Source organism: Coregonus clupeaformis, chromosome 5 (assembly GCF_020615455.1).
Source record: "Coregonus clupeaformis isolate EN_2021a chromosome 5, ASM2061545v1, whole genome shotgun sequence".
NCBI classification, from domain to species: Eukaryota; Metazoa; Chordata; class Actinopteri; order Salmoniformes; family Salmonidae; genus Coregonus; species Coregonus clupeaformis.
This window is the reverse complement of record NC_059196.1, coordinates 39,205,953-39,226,997: the sequence shown is the minus strand read 5'-3', so window position 1 is coordinate 39,226,997 and position 21,045 is coordinate 39,205,953. Positions and strand designations below refer to the sequence as shown.

General features: G+C 41.3%; 1 protein-coding gene across 1 annotated transcript in view; it reads left to right on the top strand.

Moving 5' to 3' along the window:
* gbe1b (glucan (1,4-alpha-), branching enzyme 1b) overlaps positions 1 to 21,045 on the top strand; it is a 271,934-nt gene that overhangs the window by 32,709 nt on the left and 218,180 nt on the right. Inside the window, exon 3 of the mRNA XM_041876741.2 lies at positions 3,122 to 3,237. Within this exon, the coding sequence (XP_041732675.2) occupies positions 3,122 to 3,237 (116 nt within the window). The remainder of the gene's footprint in view (positions 1 to 3,121; positions 3,238 to 21,045) is intronic.

Sequence of the window (21,045 nt, the reverse complement as noted above, 5' to 3'; positions counted from 1 at the left end):
GACCCAGTCATTTCAGAACGTCTCCCCCATTACATAGACCCAGTCATTTCAGAACGTCTCCCCCATTACATAGACCCAGTCATTTCAGAACGTCTCCCCCATTACATAGACCCAGTCATTTACCCAGTCATTTCAGAACGTCTCCCCCAATACATAGACCCAGTCATTTCAGAACGTCTCCCCCCATTACATAGACCCAGTCATTTCAGAACGTCTCCCCCAATACATAGACCCAGTCATTTCAGAACGTCTCCCCCATTACATAGACCCAGTCATTTCAGAACGTCTCCCCCCATTACATAGACCCAGTCATTTCAGAACGTCTCCCCCAATACATAGACCCAGTCATTTCAGAACGTCTCCCCCCATTACATAGACCCAGTCATTTCAGAACGTCTCCCCCATTACATAGACCCAGTCATTTCAGAACGCCTCCCCCATTACATAGACCCAGTCATTTCAGAACGTCTCCCCCATTACATAGACCCAGTCATTTCAGAACGTCTCCCCCCATTACATAGACCCAGTCATTTCAGAATGTCTCCCCCCATTACATAGACCCAGTCATTTCAGAACGTCTCCCCCATTACATAGACCCAGTCATTTCAGAACGTCTCCCCCATTACATAGACCCAGTCATTTCAGAACGTCTCCCCCATTACATAGACCCAGTCATTTCAGAACGTCTCCCCCATTACATAGACCCACTAGTTTCAGAAATGCTTTATTGTCTACATTCTATGACATCCTGGAGTTCAATGCTTTCTACTGATTAGAATAGGGGTGTAGCCAACACGTATTGGATGAGAGACAGCGCTGTCACGTACCATGTGGTCGCACGCACACAGGGAGGGAGGGAGCAGGTTTTAATGAGGGCCAGGAGGTAAGTCATATTTTTTTTCCTTTTTTTTTAAATCAGGAGCATTGCTATAGATCATTTTACCTACAGGTCTACGACATGCAGAGGGAGAGGGGATGGAGAGAACAAGGGAAAGGAAACAAAAAATAAAATAATATTTTAGAAAGTGAAAGAAGCTTCAGAGAGTGCATGAGATAGAGGGATTGGAAAGTAGAGGTGGAAAAAGATGGAGAGTTTCCACGAGTTACATGTTCTGTGTTCATGGAGCTGCTCTTTGTGTTATAAAGATGGGTCTATAAAACACAGCAAAAACAAAATAGATTCATTTAAAAGTCTTTCTGGAAAGACGTTTAGTATCAGCACCAATGGTTTTTCCGATAGGCCATTTTTTTTTTTTTTTTTTATAAAATAAAATGTTTGAGAGTTGGATAGAAACCTAGCTAGCGATGAAGTTTGCAGCTTTGGACATCACACTACCATCTGACAGGGGTAGGTACTGCTGGACAGAGAGCGCCGACCCCTGCTGGAAGCTTTTTGTTTTTATTGACATATTTTACATTTACATCATTTAGCAGACGCTCTTATCCAGAGCGACTTACAAATTGGTGCATTCAACTTATAACTTTTGAATAGCAATAATAATAATAATAATAATAATTTAATTAATAATATTTTATTTCACCTTGTTAGGTGGAAAGACGGCTCTGGTCATAGACTCTGCCGTGTGGGTCCATCTTCATATCGCAGCACACTGGTATCGAATCTTGAGAGAGCCTATTTAGGTTTGTTTTTCCCCTCAAACAGTGACTGTGAATGAAACGGCTGTTTTTAGTTGTTGGTAATTATCAAATAATGTATTCAAAGTTTTTTTTTGGTTAATATGTCAAAGTGAGTTGTAAAAGATTTAATTCAAAGTTCAAACCCCGTGCAAAGTTGACAGGAAGTTGCCACGTGATAAATGACGTACAAAGCTTTGTTTGATCTCAAAGTACTACTGCTTCTACTGGACACCACTTATAAACAAACAAATGATCCTACTCTCACTTGACAAGGGGCTCAGCCTGTAGGGCAGTGGTGAATAGGGGTTTTGACCTGGTGGCACAGGATCCAGATCCCGTTTTTTTTTAGATTTAAAAAATAAAACATAACATTTTATTTTATTTTATTTTTTTACCAGTTGTGTTTTTACATTACATTTCTTACTTTTAAATGATGAGTTATGAGCATAGGCTGAAAAGTTTTTTTTTTTCTTTAACATCCTAAATCAATGGAGCATCCGTGTTTTTTTTGTAAAATGTGTTAACTTGAGGTAAAAAGTAGGTTGCTCGTTCCAAAGTAACATTACCACGTGATCAATGACGTCTGAAGCTTCGTTTTGGAGCATCCGTGTTTAAGTACCGTAACTCAGAAGTAACTTATGTTTGGTCTTCGTCCTGTTTTAAGTTTGGAGTTTGAGTTTATTGATAAAACCGAAGAAATTAAGAATTTACATCGTTCCAAAAATTGCTTTAGAAAAATTAAAACATAAAATGCTTAAAAATGTATGCCTCCATGACTGTAAGTCGCTTTGGATAAAAGCGTCTGCTAAATGGCTTATTATTATTATTATTATTATTATTATTATTATTATTATTTATTATATTATTAAAATACTTTGCATAATACAGGACATTTTATAATTTTACAGGACATTTTATAATTTTACAGGACATTTATAATTTTACAGGACATTTTATAATTTTACAGGACTTTTATAATTTCACAGGACATTTTCTCATGGTGGAAACTAAAATGTAAACATGTGCTTGTTAACAATACTTTTGGGGGGAATATATTTAAGGGCTAGAGTTGTTGTACAGTCTGGACAGCAGTGGGTGGAGTTGTTGTACAGTCTGGACAGCAGTGGGTGGAGTTGTTGTACAGTCTGGACAGCAGTGGGTGGAGTTGAGTTTCTCAGGTGATTCGTGCGGGCAGTGATACAGGACAGTTTGTGGCTGTTTCTCAGGAGCCTGGGGACGGGTTCATTACTTAGTAAATGTTGTAAGTACATTTTGGTGCCAATTTTATTATCAACTTTGCAAATACAAGCCCTCACATTGGGCAGAAAAACACTACTATCGACGTCTGGCATCTCACTGCTAGGCCTGCATCCAGCCTGCTTCACAGATAGGCTACTTTTATAGTACAGAAATAGAATACTATATGTTATTCTATATATGTGTAGTTGAAACATTAAATAAATTATCTTTCTTTCTATCATAGATGGTTGGGACAACTTCTCTCACCCGTACCAGAGGAAAGAGTTTGGGAAATGGGAACTGTGTCTGCCTCCCAAGCATGACAAGACACCAGCCATCGACCACAACACCAAACTCAAGGTAGGCCTACAGTACTGCTATATATTATCCAGGTAGGCCTACAGTACTGCTATATATTATCCAGGTAGGCCTACAGTACTGCTATATATTATCCAGGTAGGCCTACAGTACTGCTATATATTATCCAGGTAGGCCTACAGTAATGCTATATATTATCAAGGTAGGCCTACAGTACTGCTATATATTATCCAGGTAGGCCTACAGTACTGCTATATATTATCAAGGTAGGCCTACAGTACTGCTATATATTATCAAGGTAGGCCTACAGTAATGCTATATATTATCCAGGTAGGCCTACAGTACTGCTATATATTATCCAGGTAGGCCTACAGTACTGCTATATATTATCACGGTAGGCCTACAGTAATGCTATATATTATCACGGTAGGCCTACAGTAATGCTATATATTATCAAGGTAGGCCTACAGTACTGCTATATATTATCCAGGTAGGCCTACAGTACTGCTATATATTATCCAGGTAGGCCTACAGTACTGCTATATATTATCCAGGTAGGCCTACAGTACTGCTATATATTATCCAGGTAGGCCTACAGTACTGCTATATATTATCAAGGTAGGCCTACAGTAATGCTATATATTATCAAGGTAGGCTTACAGTACTGCTATATATTATCAAGGTAGGCTTACAGTACTGCTATATATTATCAAGGTAGGCTTACAGTACTGCTATATATTATAATAATCTATAATAATAATAATAATGATAATATTATGCCATTTAGCAGACACTTTTATCCAAATCGACTTACAGTCATTTGTGCATACATTTTTACGTATGGGTGGTCCCGGGGATCGAACCCACTACCCTGGCGTTACAAGCGCCGTGCTCTACCCAGGTAGGCCTACAGTACTGCTATATATTACCAAGGTATTTGTATTTATTATGGATCCCCATTACTCTTCCTGGAGTCAGTTACAGTATACCATTAAAAAAAACATTACAATACATTCATAACACACTAAGTGTGTGCCCTCAGGCCCCTACTCCACTACCACATATCTACAACACAAAATCCATGTGTACGTGTGTGTATAGTGTGTATGTTATCGTGTGTGTGTATGCATGTGTCTGTGCCTATGTTTGTGTTGCTTCACAGTCCCCGCTGTTCCATAAGGTGTATTTTTTTAAAATCTGATTCTACTGCTTGCACCAGTTACCTGATGTGGAATAGAGTTCAATGTATTCATGGCTCTATGTAGTACTGTGCGCCTCCCATAGTGTGTTCTGGACTGTGAAGAGACCTCTGGTGGTATGTCTTGTGGGGTATGCATGGGTGTCAGAGCTGTGTGCTAGTCGTTTAAACAAACAGCTCGGTGCATTCAGCTTGTCAACACTTCTTACAAAAACAAGTAGTGATGAAGTCAATTTCTCTTCCACTTTGAGCCAGTAGAGATTGACATGCATGTTATTAATGTTAGCCCATTCTTTTTTGAAAAAATGTTTAAAAAAGGTTTAATCTTCGTAAATGATATCATAGGTAGGACTGGTGGAGTTATGTCACACATGCAGCTAACAAAAACATATGGAAATGTCTGCTCTACCCAAAATTACAACCAAATAATTGCAGCATTACCGCAAAAATGGAAGAGAAAAGTGGAAGGGGGAAAAAGTAAGGAACTTGTCTGTCGGCCCTGCATTAAAGAACATAATTGGTTAAAGAAAATTGTGATAAATAAAAAAGTTTACCAGTTTCATTTAAGGACCAAAGGATTGACAGCCGTCCCATATAGATTGCAAAATAGTTGGGAAGAGATTTTTGACGTACCGATTCCATGGCATAGTGTTTATGAACTGATACGCAAAAACGATGGCGGATTCAAAACGTATAATTTTTCAATTTAAATTATTATACAAAATTCTTGCTACCAATAGAATGTTATTTGTATGGGGGATACAATCTTCCCAGCTCTGCAGATTTGGCTGCGAAGAGACAGAATGATTAGATCATTTGTTTTGGTACTGTCCATATGTAGCTTGTTTTTGGACACTAGTCCAGAAATGGCCAAAGGATTGGAGCTAACCCTGCAGATAGCACTACTGGGTGATCTGAAAAGTCATAGTCAAACGATCAATAATATAATAATACTTTTAGCAAAAATGTTTATTTTAAATTTACAATCTGTAGAAACAATGAGAATAGAAGGGTTCAGAAAATTTTGTGAAACATCACAGTACAGTTGAAAAATATATGGCAAATAGAAATCCAATATGGATGGTGTTAAGAGATAGATGGGAGGTGTTGAATGGAGCTGAAGGATGGGACTAATAACAACTAACAACAGCTAATAACAACAAGATTTTTTTATTTTATTCATTTCACCTTTATTTAACCAGGTAAGCCAGTTGAGAACAGGTTCTCATTTACAACTGCGACCTGGCCAAGATAAAGCAAAGCAGTGCGATAAAAACAACACAGAGTTACATATGGGGTAAAAAAACATAAAGTCAAAAATACAACAGAAAATATATATACAGTGTGTGCAAATGTAGCAAGTTATGGAGGTAAGGCAATAAATAGGCTATAGTGCAAAATAATTACAATAGTATTAACACTGGAATGCTAGATGTGCAAGAGATTATGTGCAAATAGAGATACTGGGGTGCAAAAGAGCAAAATAAATAACAATATAGGGATGAGGTAGTTGGGTGGGCTAATTTCAGATGGGCTGTGTACAGGTGCAGTGATCGGTAAGGTGCTCTGACAACTGATGCTTAAAGTTAGTGAGGGAGATAAGAGTCTCCAGCTTCAGAGATTTTTGCAATTCGTTCCAGTCATTGGCAGCAGAGAACTGGAAGGAATGGCGGCCAAAGGAGGTGTTGGCTTTGGGAATGACCAGTGAGATATACCTGCTGGAGCGCAGACTACGGGTGGGTGCTGCTATGGTGACCAATGAGCTAAGATAAGGCGGGGATTTGCCTAGCAGTGATTTATAGATGGCCTGGAGCCAGTGGGTTTGACGACGAATATGTAGTGAGGACCAGCCAACAAGAGCGTACAGGTCACAGTGGTGGGTAGTGTATGGGGCTTTGGAGACAAAACGGATGGCACTGTGATAGACTACATCCAATTTGCTGAGTAGAGTGTTGGAGGCTATTTTGTAAATGACATCGCCGAAGTCAAGGATCGGTAGGATAGTCAGTTTTACGAGGGCATGTTTGGCAGCATGAGTGAAGGAGGCTTTGTTGCGAAATAGGAAGCCGATTCTAGATTTAACTTTGGATTGGAGATTCTTTATGTGAGTCTAGAAGGAGAGTTTACAGTCTAACCAGACACCTAGGTATTTGTAGTTGTCCACATACTCTAGGTCAGACCCGTCGAGAGTGGTGATTCTAGTCGGGTGGGCGGGTGCCAGCAGCGTTCGATTGAAAAGCATGCATTTAGTTTGACTAGTGTTTAAGAGCAGTTGGAGGCTACTGAAGGAGTGTTGCATGGCATTGAAGCTCGTTTGGAGGTTTGTTAACACAGTGTCCAATGAAGGGCCAGATGTATGCAAAGATAACTAATAATGTGAGCATACTGTGTCCATAATATGTATATAGGTTATAGGTTGAGAGCTTTTGTGAAAGAGCACAGTTAGAAAGATATGGCATATAGAAGCAAACCGGATGGACATCATGAAAATGATCGGAGAGTTTGAGGGTATTGGAAGTTCGGGAGTAAAAACAAACAAAATAGAATTATTGTAAAATTGACTGTGTCCATAAAATGTATATAGTATGTATAAGCTGGAAGTAGAGGCCTAAGCGTTGTTGTTCACTAGTTTACTCCAATTAGGGAAGGGGTGGTGGGGTTGGAAACTAATAAAGGGAAATATATTTTTTTGAAGGATATGTTTGTGTGTGTGTGTGTGTGTGTATATATATATATGTATGTATGTATGTATGTATGTATATGTATATGTGTGTATTTACAGTTGGAAGTCGGAAGTTTACATAAACTTAGGTTGGAGTCATTAAAACTTGTTTTTCAACCACTCCACAAATATCTTGTTAACAAACTATAATAGTCGGTTAGGACATCTACTTTTTGCATGACACAAGTAATTTTTCCAACAATTGTTTACAGACAGATTATTTCACTTATAATTCACTGTACCACAATTCCAGTGGGTCAGAAATGTTGTCATGGCTTTAGAAGCTTCTGATAGGCTAATTGAAATAATTTGCATCAATTGGAGGTGTACCTGTGGATGTATTTCAAGGCCTACCTTCAGTGCCTCTTGCTTGACATAATGGGAAAATCAAATGAAATCAGCCAAGACCTTAGAAAAAAAATTGTAGACCTCCACAAGTCTGGTTCATCCTTGGGAGCAATTTCCAAACGCCTGAAGGTACCACGTTCATCTGTACAAACAATAGTACGCAAGTATAAACACCATGGGACCACGCAGCCATCATACCGCTCAGGAAGGAGACGCATTCTGTCTCCTAGAGATGAACGTACTTTGGTGCGAAAAGTGCAAATCAATCCCAGAACAACAGCAAAGGACCTTGTGAAGATGCTGGAGGAAACGGGTACAAAAGTATCTATATCCACAGTAAAACTAGTCCTATATCGACATAACCTGAAAGGCCGCTCAGCAAGGAAGAAGCCACTGCTCCAAAACCGGCATAAAAAGCCAGACTACGGTTTGCAACTGCACATGGGGACGAAGATCGTCCTTTTTGGAGAAATGTCCTCTGGTCTGATGAAACAAAAATATAACTGTTTGGCCATAATGACCATCGTTATGTTTGGAGGAAAAAGGGGGTGCTTGCAAGCCGAAGAACACCATCCCAACTGTGAAGCACGGGGGTGGCAGCATCATGCTGTGGGGGTGCTTTGCTGCAGGAGGGACTGGTGCACTTCACAAAATAGTTGGCATCATGAGGAAGGAAAATTATGTGGATATATTGAAGCAACATCTCACGACATCGGTCAGGAAGTTAAAGCTTGGTCGCAAATGGATCTTCCAAATGGACAATGACCCCAAGCATACTTCCAAAGTTGTGGCAAAATGGCTTAAGACCAAGTCAAGGTATTGGAGTGGCCATCACAAAGCCCTGACCTCAATCCTATAGAAAATGTGTGGGCAGAACTGAAAAAGCATGTGCGAGCAAGGAGGCCTACAAACCTGACTCAGTTACACCAGATCTGTCAGGAGGAATGGGCCAAAATTCACCCAACTTATTGTGAGAAGCTTGTGGAAGGCTACCCGACATGTTTGACCCAAGTTAAACAATTTAAAGACAATGCTACCAAATACTAATTGAGTGCATGTAAACTTCTGACCCACTGGGAATGTGATGAAATAAATAAAAGCTGAAATAAATAATTCTCTCTACTATTATTCTGACATTTCACATTCTTAAAATAAAGTGGTGATCCTAACTGACCTAAGACAGGGAATCTTTACTAGGGTTAAATGTCAGGAATTGTGAAAAACTGAGTTTAAATGTATTTGGCTAAGGTGTATGTAAACTTCCGACTTCAACTGTATAGTGAGGGGAAAAAAGTATTTGATCCCCTGCTGATTTTGTAAGTTTGCCCACTGACAAAGAAATGATCAGTCTATAAGTTTGATGATAGGTTTATTTGAACAGTGAAAGACAGAATAACAAAAAAAAATCCAGAAAAACGCATGTCAAAAATGTTATAAATTGATTTGCATTTTAATGAGTGAAATTAGTATTTGACCCCCTCTCAATCAGAAATATTTCTGGCTCCCAGGTGTCTTTTATACAGGTAATGAGCTGAGATTAGGAGCACACTCTTAAAGGGAGCAATCAATCAATCAGATTGGCCAAGACCAAAGAGCTCTCCAAGGATGTCAGGGACAAGATTGTAGACCTACACAAGGCTGGAATGGGCTACAAGACCATCGCCAAGCAGCTTGGTGAGAAGGTGACAACAGTTGGTGCGATTATTCGCAAATGGAAGAAACACAATAGAACTATAAATCTCCCTCGGCCTGGGGCTCCATGCAAGATCTCACCTTGTGGAGTTGCAATGATCATGTGAATGGTGAGGAATCAGCCCAGAACTACACGGGAGGATCTTGTCAATGATCTCAAGGCAGCTGGAACCATAGTCACCAAGAAAACAATTGGTAACACACTACGCCGTGAAGGACTGAAATCCTGCAGCGCCCACAAGGTTCCCCTGCTCAAGAAAGCACATATACAGTGGGGAGAACAAGTATTTGATACACTGACGATTTTGCAGGTTTTCCTACTTACAAAGCATGTAGAGGTCTGTAATTTTTATCATAGGTACACTTCAACTGTGAGAGACGGAATCTAAAACAAAAATCCAGAAAATAACATTGTATGACTTTTAAGTAATTAATTTGCATTTTATTGCATGACATAAGTATTTGATCACCTACCAACCAGTATGAATTCCGGCTCTCACAGACCTGTTAGTTTTTCTTTAAGAAGCCCTCCTGTTCTCCACTCAATACCTGTATTAACTGCACCTGTTTGAACTCGTTACCTGTATAAAAGACACCTGTCCACACACTCAATCAAACAGACTCCAACCTCTCCACAATGGCCAAGACCAGAGAGCTGTGTAAGGACATCAGGGATAAAATTGTAGACCTGCACAAGGCTGGGATGGGCTACAGGACAATAGGCAAGCAGCTTGGTGAGAAGGCAACAACTGTTGGCGCAATTATTAGAAAATGGAAGAAGTTCAAGATGACGGTCAATCACCCTCGGTCTGGGGCTCCATGCAAGATCTCACCTCGTGGGGCATCAATGATCATGAGGAAGGTGAGGGATCAGCCCAGAACTACACGGCAGGACCTGGTCAATGACCTGAAGAGAGCTGGGACCACAGTCTCAAAGAAAACCATTAGTAACACACTACGCCGTCATGGATTAAAATCCTGCAGCGCACGCAAGGTCCCCCCTGCTCAAGCCAGCGCATGTCCAGGCCCGTCTGAAGTTTGCCAATGACCATCTGGATGATCCAGAGGAGGAATGGGAGAAGGTCATGTGGTCTGATGAGACAAAAATAGAGCTTTTTGGTCTAAACTCCACTCGCCGTGTTTGGAGGAAGAAGAAGGATGAGTACAACCCCAAGAACACCATCCCAACCGTGAAGCATGGAGGTGGAAACATCATTCTTTGGGGATGCTTTTCTGCAAAGGGGACAGGACGACTGCACCGTATTGAGGGGAGGATGGATGGGGCCATGTATCGTGAGATCTTGGCCAACAACCTCCTTCCCTCAGTGAGAGCATTGAAGATGGGTCGTGGCTGGGTCTTCCAGCATGACAACGACCCGAAACACACAGCCAGGGCAACTAAGGAGTGGCTCCGTAAGAAGCATAATACTGTAGTACCAGACCTCTACATGCTTTGTAAGTAGGAAACACTGCCGACTTTGCAGGTTATCAAATACTTGTTCTCCCCACTGTACATGCCCGTCTGAAGTTTGCCAATGAACATCTGAATGATTCAGAGGAGAACTGGGTGAAAGTGTTGTGATCAGATGAGACCAAATTCGAGCTCTTTGGCATCAACTCAACTCACCGTGTTTGGAGGAGGAGGAATGCTGCCTATGACCCCAAGAACACCATCCCCACTGTCAAACATGGAGGTGGAAACATTATGCTTTGGGGGTGTTTTCCTGCTAAGGGGACAGGACAACTTCACCGAATCAAAGGGACGATGGACGGGGCCATGTACCGTCAAATCTTGGGTGAGAACCTCCTTCCCTCAGCCAGGGCATTGAAAATGGGTTGTGGATGGGTATTCCAGCATGACAATGACCCAAAACACACGGCCAAGGCAACAAAGGAGTGGCTCAAGAAGAAGCACATTAAGGTCCTGGAGTGGCCTAGCCAGTCTCCAGACCTTAATCCCATAGCAAATCTGTGGAGGGAGCTGAAGATTCGAGGAGAAGATCTGCAAAGAGGAGTGGGACAAAATCCCTCCTGAGATGTGTGCAAACCTGGTGGCCAACTACAAGAAACGTCTGACCTCTGTGATTGCCAACAAGGGTTTTGCCACCAAGTAGTAAGTGATGTTTTGCAGAGGGGTCAAATACGTATTTCCCTCAATAAAATGCAAATCAATTTTATATAATGTTTGACATACGTTTTTCTGGATTTTTGTTGTTGTTAATCTGTCTCTCACTGTTCAAATAATCCTACCATTAAAATTCTAGACTGATCATTTCTTTGTCAGTGGGCAAACATACAAAATCAGCAGGGGATCAAATACTTTTTTCCCTCACTGTACATACAAGTCCAAAAATGTATGTAGTAACTGCATATTGCATTTTAAGCCTGTCTGGTAGACTCCTACACACAGTGGGTTGAAGCTAAGGAATAAAACGCTGTGTGGTAGAATACAGAAGTGGAATGTGGAGATATCTCTGAGAGAATCACCACTGTTTCTCCATCCTTCTCATCTCTCTCTCCTGAAGATCTTATCTCTCCTAGTATTATACTGCTCTCTCTCTCTCTCTCTCTCTCTCTCTCTCTCTCTCTCTCTCTCTCTCTCTCTCTCTCTCTCTCTCTCTCTCTCTCTCTCTCTCTCTCTCTCTCTCTCTCTCTCTCTCTCTCTCTCTCTCTCTCTCTCTCTGCCCCCCTCCTCTCTCTCTCTCTCTCTGCCCCCCTCCTCTCTCTCTCTCTCTCTGCCCCCCTTCTCTCTCTCTCTCTCTGCCCCCTCCTCTCTCTCTCTCTCTCTGCCCCCTCCTCTCTCTCTCTCTCTGCCCCCCTCCTCTCTCTCTCTGCCCCCCCTCTCTCTCTCTCTCTGCCCCCCTCCCTCTCTCTCTCTCTGCCCCCCTCCTCTCTCTCTCTCTGCCCCCCTCCTCTCTCTCTCTCTCTGCCCCCCCTCCCTCTCTCTCTCTCTCTCCCCCCTCCTCTCTCTCTCTCTCTCTGCCCCCTCCTCTCTCTCTCTCTCTCTCTCTCTCTCTGCCCCCTCCCCTCTCTCTCTCTCTCTCTCTCTCTCTCTGCCCCCCTTCTCTCTCTCTGCCCCCTCCTCTCTCTCTCTCTGCCCCCCTCCTCTCTCTCTCTCTCTCGCTCTCTCTCTCTCTCTCTCTCTCTCTCTCTCTCTCTCTGCCCCCCTCCTCTCTCTCTCTCTCTCTCTCTCTCTCTGCCCCCTCCTCTCTCTCTCTCTCTCTCTCTCTCTCGCTCTCTCTCTCTCTCTCTCTCTCTCTCTGCCCCCCTCCTCTCTCTCTCTGCCCCCCTCCTCTCAATTCAATTTCAATTCAATTTAAGGGCTTTATTGGCATGGGAAACGTGTGTTAACATTGCCAAAGCAAGTGAAGTAGATAGTAAACAAAAGTGAAATAAACAATAAATATTAACAGTAAACATTACACTCAGAAGTTTCAAAAGAATAAAGACATTTCAAATGTCATATTATGTATATATACAGTGTTGTAACAATGTGCAAATAGTTAAAGTACAAATGGGAAAATAAATAAACATAAATATGGGTTGTATTTACAATGGTGTTTGTTCTTCACTGGTTGCCCTTTTCTTGTGGCAACAGGTCACAAATCTTGCAGCTGTGATGGCACACTGTGGTTTTTCACCCAGTAGATAAGGGAGTTTATCAAAATTAGGTTTGTTTTCAAATTCTTTGTGGATCGCTGTAATCTGAGGGAAATATGTGTCTCTAATATGGTCATACATTTGGCAGGAGGTTAGGAAGTGCAGCTCAGTTTCCACCTCATTTTGTGGGCAGTGTGCACATAGCCTGTCTTCTCTTGAGAGCCAGGTCTGCCTACCTCTCTCTCTCTCTCTGCCCCCCTCCTCTCTCTCTCTCTCTGCCCCCCACCCTCACCAATTATACCTCCTTCACTCACTCACTCACCCCCCCTCCCTCCCTCCCTGCCTCCCTCAACCCTCCTCCCTCATCCCTCTAAGCTGCTTGGCTCTTGGTTCTGCCTGGCTCTGGGTTTCCTCATCTAAATTAGTTCCACAGCTACTCCTTCCTGGAACCAAGGGCCCTGCTCCAATCTGTCTGCGCGTGCGTGCATGCACGTGTGCGCGTACACCAAAGGCCCCACTCCAATCGTTTGTTTCATGTAATGCAGTTGCCCTGTGCACCATTCTGTTGCACGCTCTGCTTCTGGGGAACAATATGCCAACTGCAAGCAAGCTCGTAGTTCATTGTGTTCATGTCTTGTTTTCCTAAAAGCTAAATCAGTGTGTCTCTCTGTTAATTGCTGTCACAGTCTGTCCTTGTAGAGTGTTTCTGCAAAGGTTTTCCAAAACAGCCCACTTGATGCTGCCGTACTCCACACACAGTGTAAAATAAGTTTGCTCCTCCAACTTCACCATTCTAGTACTAGGGCAGCTTAATTTACATGATGCTATATAATATTGTAGTACTAGGGCAGCGTAATTTACATGATGCTATATAATATTGTAGTACTAGGGCAGCTTAATTTACATGATGCTATATAATATTGTAGTACTAGGGCAGCGTAATTTACATGATGCTATATAATATTGTAGTACTAGGGCAGCTTAATTTACATGATGCTATATAATATTGTAGTACTAGGGCAGCGTAATTTACATGATACTATATAATATTGTAGTACTAGGGCAGCGTAATTTACATGATACTATATAATATTGTAGTACTAGGGCAGCGTAATTTACATGATACTATATAATATTGTAGTACTAGGGCAGCGTAATTTACATGATACTATATAATATTGTAGTACTAGGGCAGCGTAATTTACATGATACTATATAATATTGTAGTACTAGGGCAGCGTAATTTACATGATACTATATAATATTGTAGTACTAGGGCAGCTTAATTTACATGATGCTATATAATATTGTAGTACTAGGGCAGCGTAATTTACATGATGCTATATAATATTCTAGTACTAGGGCAGCTTAATTTAAATGATACTATATAATATTGTAGTACCAGGGCAGCTTAACTTACATGATACTATACAATATTATACTGTAATACCAGGGCAACTTAACTTACATGATACTATATAATATTGTAGAATATGATCAGCTTAATTTACATGATACTATACAATATTATACTGTAATACCAGGGCAACTTAACTTACATGATACTATACAATATTATACTGTAATACCAGGGCAACTTAACTTACATGATACTATATAATATTGTAGAATAAGATCAGCTTAACTTACATGATACTATATAATATTGTAGTACCAGGGCAGCTTCACTTACAGTGAGGGGAAAAAAAGTATTAGATCCCCTGCTGATTTTGTACGTTTGCCCACTGACAAAGACATGATCAGTCTATAATTTTAATGCTAGGTTTATTTGAACAGTGAGAGACAGAATAACAACAACAAAATCCAGAAAAATGCATGTCAAAAATGTTATAAATTGATTTGCATTTTAATGAGGGAAATAAGTATTTGACCCTTCTGCAAAACATGACTTAGTACTTGGTGGCAAAACCCTTGTTGGCAATCACAGAGGTCAGATGTTTCTTGTAGTTGGCCACCAGGTTTGCACACATCTCAGGAGGGATTTTGTCCCACTCCTCTTTGCAGATCTTCTCCAAGTCATTAAGGTTTCGAGCCTGACGTTTGGCAACTCAAACCTTCAGCTCCCGCCACAGATTTTCTATGGGATTAAGGTCTGGAGACTGGCTAGGCCACTCCAGGACCTTAATGTGCTTCTTCTTGAGCCACTCCTTTGTTGCCTTGGCTGTGTGTTTTGGGTCATTGTCATGCTGGAATACCCATCCACAACCAATTTTCAATGCCCTGGCTGAGGGAAGGAGGTTCTCACCCAAGATTTGACGGTACATGGCCCCGTCCATCGTCCCTTTGATGCGGTGAAGATGTCATGTCCCCTTAGCAGAAAAATACCCCCAAAGCATAATGTTTCCACCTCCATGTTTGACGGTGGGGATGGTGTTCTTGGGGTCATAGGCAGCATTCCTCCTCCTCCAAACACGGCGAGTTGAGTTGATGCCAAAGAGCTCCATTTTGGTCTCATCTGACCACAACACTTTCACCCAGTTCTCCTCTGAATCATTCAGATGTTCATTGGCAAACTTCAGACGAGCATGTATATGTGCTTTCTTGAGCAGGGGGACCTTGCGGGCGCTGCAGGATTTCAGTCCTTCACGGCATAGTGTGTTACCAATTGTTTGCTTGGTGACTATGGTCCCAGCTGCCTTGAGATCATTGACAAGATCCTCCCGTGTAGTTCTGGGCTGATTCCTCACCGTTCTCATGATCATTGCAACTCCACGAGTTGAGATCTTGCATGGAGCCCCAGGCCGAGGGAGATTGACAGGTCTTTTGTGTTTCTTCCATTTGCGAATAATCGCACCAACTGTTGTCACCTTCTCACCAAGCTGCTTGGCGATGGTCTTGTAGCCCATTCCAGCCTTGTGTAGGTCTACAATCTTGTCCCTGACATCGTTGGAGAGCTCTTTGGTCTTGGCCATGGTGGAGAGTTTGGAATCTGATTGATTGCTTCTGTGGACAGGTGTCTTTTATACAGGTAACAAGCTGAGATTAGGAGCACTCCCTTTAAGAGTGTGCTCCTAATCTCAGCTCGTTACCTGTATAAAAGACACCTGGGAGACAGAAATCTTCCTGATTTGAGAGGGGGTCAAATACTTATTTCCCTCATTAAAATGCAAATCAATTTATAACATTTTTTACATGCGTTTTTCTGGATTTTTTTGTTGTAATTCTGTCTTTCACTGTTCAAATAAACCTACCATTAAATTATAGACTGATCATTTCTTTGTCAGTGGGCAAACGTACAAAATCAGCAGGGGATCAAATACTTTTTTCCCTCACTGTACATTATACTATATAATATTGTAGTATATGATCAGCTTAACTTACATGATACTATATAATATTGTAGTATAAAATCAGCTTAACTTACATGATACTATATAATATTGTAGTATAAGAACAGCAGTTATAGTTTGTATTCCTCTCCCCCCCACCCCTGCCTGCTGCCTCCCTGCTTCCTCCTCTAATACGCTTCCAATTGGTGTTTTGGTATTTGATTAGGATCCCCATTAGCTGTTGCGAAAGCAGCAGATACTCTTCCTGGGGTCCACATGAAACATGACATAATACAGAACATTAATAGACAAGAACAGCTCAAGGACAGAACTACATACATTTCAAATATCAATACGTACACACACAATATCTAGTAGGGGAGAGGTGTTGCTTCATCATTAATAAAAATAAAAAATAAACAGGTTTCCTGTTCATTTGAGCAATATGAGATGGTACAATGAAGAGCGAGACGTGCCGCTCTGTTTTTGGGCCAGCTGCAGCTTAACTAGGTCTTTCTGCTTTTAGGAGTGGGGTGTCAAAAAAGCAGAGCATCTCTTTTTATTATGGACAGACCTCTCCCAATCTTTACAACCATTGAATCTACAGTATACGTTTTGATCATGACAGTTTACAATCTAAGGTAACACCAGGTAATTTAGACTCCTCAACTTGTTCAACAGCCACACCATTCATTACCAGATTCAGCTGAGGTCTAGAACTTAGGGAATGATTTGTACCAAATGCAATGCTCTTAGTTTTAGAGATTTTTTTTTTTTTTTTTACTGGGAACCTGTTCCAAAACTGACTGCAACTCTTTAAGGGTTTCAGTGACTTCATTATCTGTGGTTGTTGACACGTATATGGTTGAATCATCAGCATACACGGACGCACTGGCTTTGTTTACTGCCAGTGGCAGGTCATTGACTAGAGAGCTGGCCCGCGGTACACCACACCCTGCATGTTTGACATTAGAGAGAAGCTTCCATTAAAGAAAACCCTCTGAGTTCGATTAGATAAATAGCTCTGAATCCACGATATGGCAGACGTTGAAAAAGCCATAAAACGTAAGTGTTCTCAACTACAGGTTATGGTCAATAATATTGAAGGCTGAACTGAAATCTTAACAGTACAGATCCCACAATCTTCTTATTATCATTTTCTTTCAACCAATCATCAGTCATTTGTGTCACTGCAGTACATGTTGAGCGCCCTTCTCTACAAGCATGCTGAAAGTCTGTTGTCAATTTGTTTACAGAGAAATAGCATCGTATTTGCCAGTCTCCAGCACAGTAGCACTACCACAGAGCATCTTAGGTAGCAGTTGCTTTTGATTCCCACCCCACCCTGCCCTACTCTCCCCTCTAATACACCTCTAATTCTAGTCATTTAGTCTGTAGTGCCTGTTCCCTAGACCATCATGGTCTGCATCCCAAATGGCCTCCTATTCCCTATATAGCACACTACTTTTGACCTGGGCCCGTAGGGAATATGCACTATTTAGGGAATAGGGATCAGTTTGGGCCACAGCATGGCGCCGGCCTCCTACCAGTCCATTTCTCCAGCTAGCTATCTGTCTGTCTAGAATCTTACAAAGTGTGAAGCGTGTTGATGGGGGGGTCCAGAATAGGTCTAGTTGTCCCCAGGTGGGCCACATGTAATGAGAGCAGCCCAGTGGGGAAGGCTGGCTGGGTGGAGGGGGTTTGGAGGGTTACAGGCAGGTGGCACACACACACACACACACACACACACACACACACATAGGGGCCACAGGCTGGTGGCAGCGGGGGGCTGTCATTTCCACAGAGGTGGTCCGAGTTAGTTATGTTCTAATTCCTCTCTCTCTCTCTCTCTCTCTCTCTCTCTCTCTCTCTCTCTCTCTCTCTCTCTCTCTCTCTCTCTCTTTCTTTCTTTCTCTCTCTCTCTTTCTTTCTCTCTCTCCCTGGCGGGGACAGAAAGGAGAGTGACTGACTGGTTAATAGAACCAATAATGGAGGATAGCCAGTGGTAGTATCATTGACTGACTGGTTAATAGAACCAATAATGGATGATAGCCAGTGGTAGTATCATTGACTGACTGGTTAATAGAACCAATAATGGATGATAGCCAGTGGTAGTATCATTGACTGACTGGTTAATAGAACCAATAATGGATGATAGCCAGTGGTAGTATCATTGACTGACTGGTTAATAGAACCAATAATGGATGATAGCCAGTGGTAGTATCATTGACTGACTGGTTAATAGAACCAATAATGGATGATAGCCAGTGGTAGTATCATTGACTGACTGGTTAATAGAACCAATAATGGATGATAGCCAGTGGTAGTATCATTGACTGACTGGTTAATAGAACCAATAATGGATGATAGCCAGTGGTAGTATCATTGACTGACTGGTTAATAGAACCAATAATGGAGGATAGCCAGTGGTAGTATCATTTACTGACTGGTTAATAGAACCAATAATGGAGGATAGCCAGTGGTAGTATCATTGACTGACTGGTTAATAGAACCAATAATGGAGGATAGCCAGTGGTAGTATCATTGACTGACTGGTTAATAGAACCAATAATGGAGGATAGCCAGTGGTAGTATCATTGACTGACTGGTTAATAGAACCAATAATGGAGGATAGCCAGTGGTAGTATCATTGACTGACTGGTTAATAGAACCAATAATGGATGATAGCCAGTGGTAGTATCATTGACTGACTGGTTAATAGAACCAATAATGGATGATAGCCAGTGGTAGTATCATTGACTGACTGGTTAATAGAACCAATAATGGATGATAGCCAGTGGTAGTATCATTGACTGACTGGTTAATAGAACCAATAATGGATGATAGCCAGTGGTAGTATCATTGACTGACTGGTTAATAGAACCAATAATGGATGATAGCCAGTGGTAGTATCATTGACTGACTGGTTAATAGAACCAATAATGGAGGATAGCCAGTGGTAGTATCATTGACTGACTGGTTAATAGAACCAATAATGGAGGATAGCCAGTGGTAGTATCATTGACTGACTGGTTAATAGAACCAATAATGGAGGATAGCCAGTGGTAGTATCATTGACTGACTGGTTAATAGAACCAATAATGGAGGATAGCCAGTGGTAGTATCATTGACTGACTGGTTAATAGAACCAATAATGGAGGATAGCCAGTGGTAGTATCATTGACTGACTGGTTAATAGAACCAATAATGGAGGATAGCCAGTGGTAGTATCATTGACTGACTGGTTAATAGAACCAATAATGGAGGATAGCCAGTGGTAGTATCATTGACTGACTGGTTAATAGAACCAATAATGGATGATAGCCAGTGGTAGTATCATTGACTGACTGGTTAATAGAACCAATAATGGAGGATAGCCAGTGGTAGTATCATTGACTGACTGGTTAATAGAACCAATAATGGAGGATAGCCAGTGGTAGTATCATTGACTGACTGGTTAATAGAACCAATAATGGAGGATAGCCAGTGGTAGTATCATTGACTGACTGGTTAATAGAACCAATAATGGAGGATAGCCAGTGGTAGTATCATTGACTGACTGGTTAATAGAACCAATAATGGATGATAGCCAGTGGTAGTATCATTGACTGACTGGTTAATAGAACCAATAATGGATGATAGCCAGTGGTAGTGTCATTGACTGACTGGTTAATAGAACCAATAATGGATGATAGCCAGTGGTAGTATCATTGACTGACTGGTTAATAGAACCAATAATGGATGATAGCCAGTGGTAGTATCATTGACTGACTGGTTAATAGAACCAATAATGGATGATAGCCAGTGGTAGTATCATTGACTGACTGGTTAATAGAACCAATAATGGAGGATAGCCAGTGGTAGTATCATTGACTGACTGGTTAATAGAACCAATAATGGAGGATAGCCAGTGGTAGTATCATTGACTGACTGGTTAATAGAACCAATAATGGAGGATAGCCAGTGGTAGTATCATTGACTGACTGGTTAATAGAACCAATAATGGAGGATAGCCAGTGGTAGTATCATTGACTGACTGGTTAATAGAACCAATAATGGAGGATAGCCAGTGGTAGTATCATTGACTGACTGGTTAATAGAACCAATAATGGAGGATAGCCAGTGGTAGTATCATTGACTGACTGGTTAATAGAACCAATAATGGAGGATAGCCAGTGGTAGTATCATTGACTGACTGGTTAATAGAACCAATAATGGAGGATAGCCAGTGGTAGTATCATTGACTGACTGGTTAATAGAACCAATAATGGAGGATAGCCAGTGGTAGTATCATTGACTGACTGGTTAATAGAACCAATAATGGAGGATAGCCAGTGGTAGTATCATTGACTGACTGGTTAATAGAACCAATAATGGAGGATAGCCAGTGGTAGTATCATTGACTGACTGGTTAATAGAACCAATAATGGAGGATAGCCAGTGGTAGTATCATTGACTGACTGGTTAATAGAACCAATAATGGAGGATAGCCAGTGGTAGTATCATTGACTGACTGGTTAATAGAACCAATAATGGAGGATAGCCAGTGGTAGTATCATTGACTGACTGGTTAATAGAACCAATAATGGAGGATAGCCAGTGGTAGTATCATTGACTGACTGGTTAATAGAACCAATAATGGAGGATAGCCAGTGGTAGTATCATTGACTGACTGGTTAATATAACCAATAATGGAGGATAGCCAGTGGTAGTATCATTGACTGACTGGTTAATAGAACCAATAATGGATGATAGCCAGTGGTAGTATCATTGACTGACTGGTTAATAGAACCAATAATGGATGATAGCCAGTGGTAGTATCATTGACTGACTGGTTAATAGAACCAATAATGGAGGATAGCCAGTGGTAGTATCATTGACTGACTGGTTAATAGAACCAATAATGGAGGATAGCCAGTGGTAGTATCATTGACTGACTGGTTAATAGAACCAATAATGGAGGATAGCCAGTGGTAGTATCATTGACTGACTGGTTAATA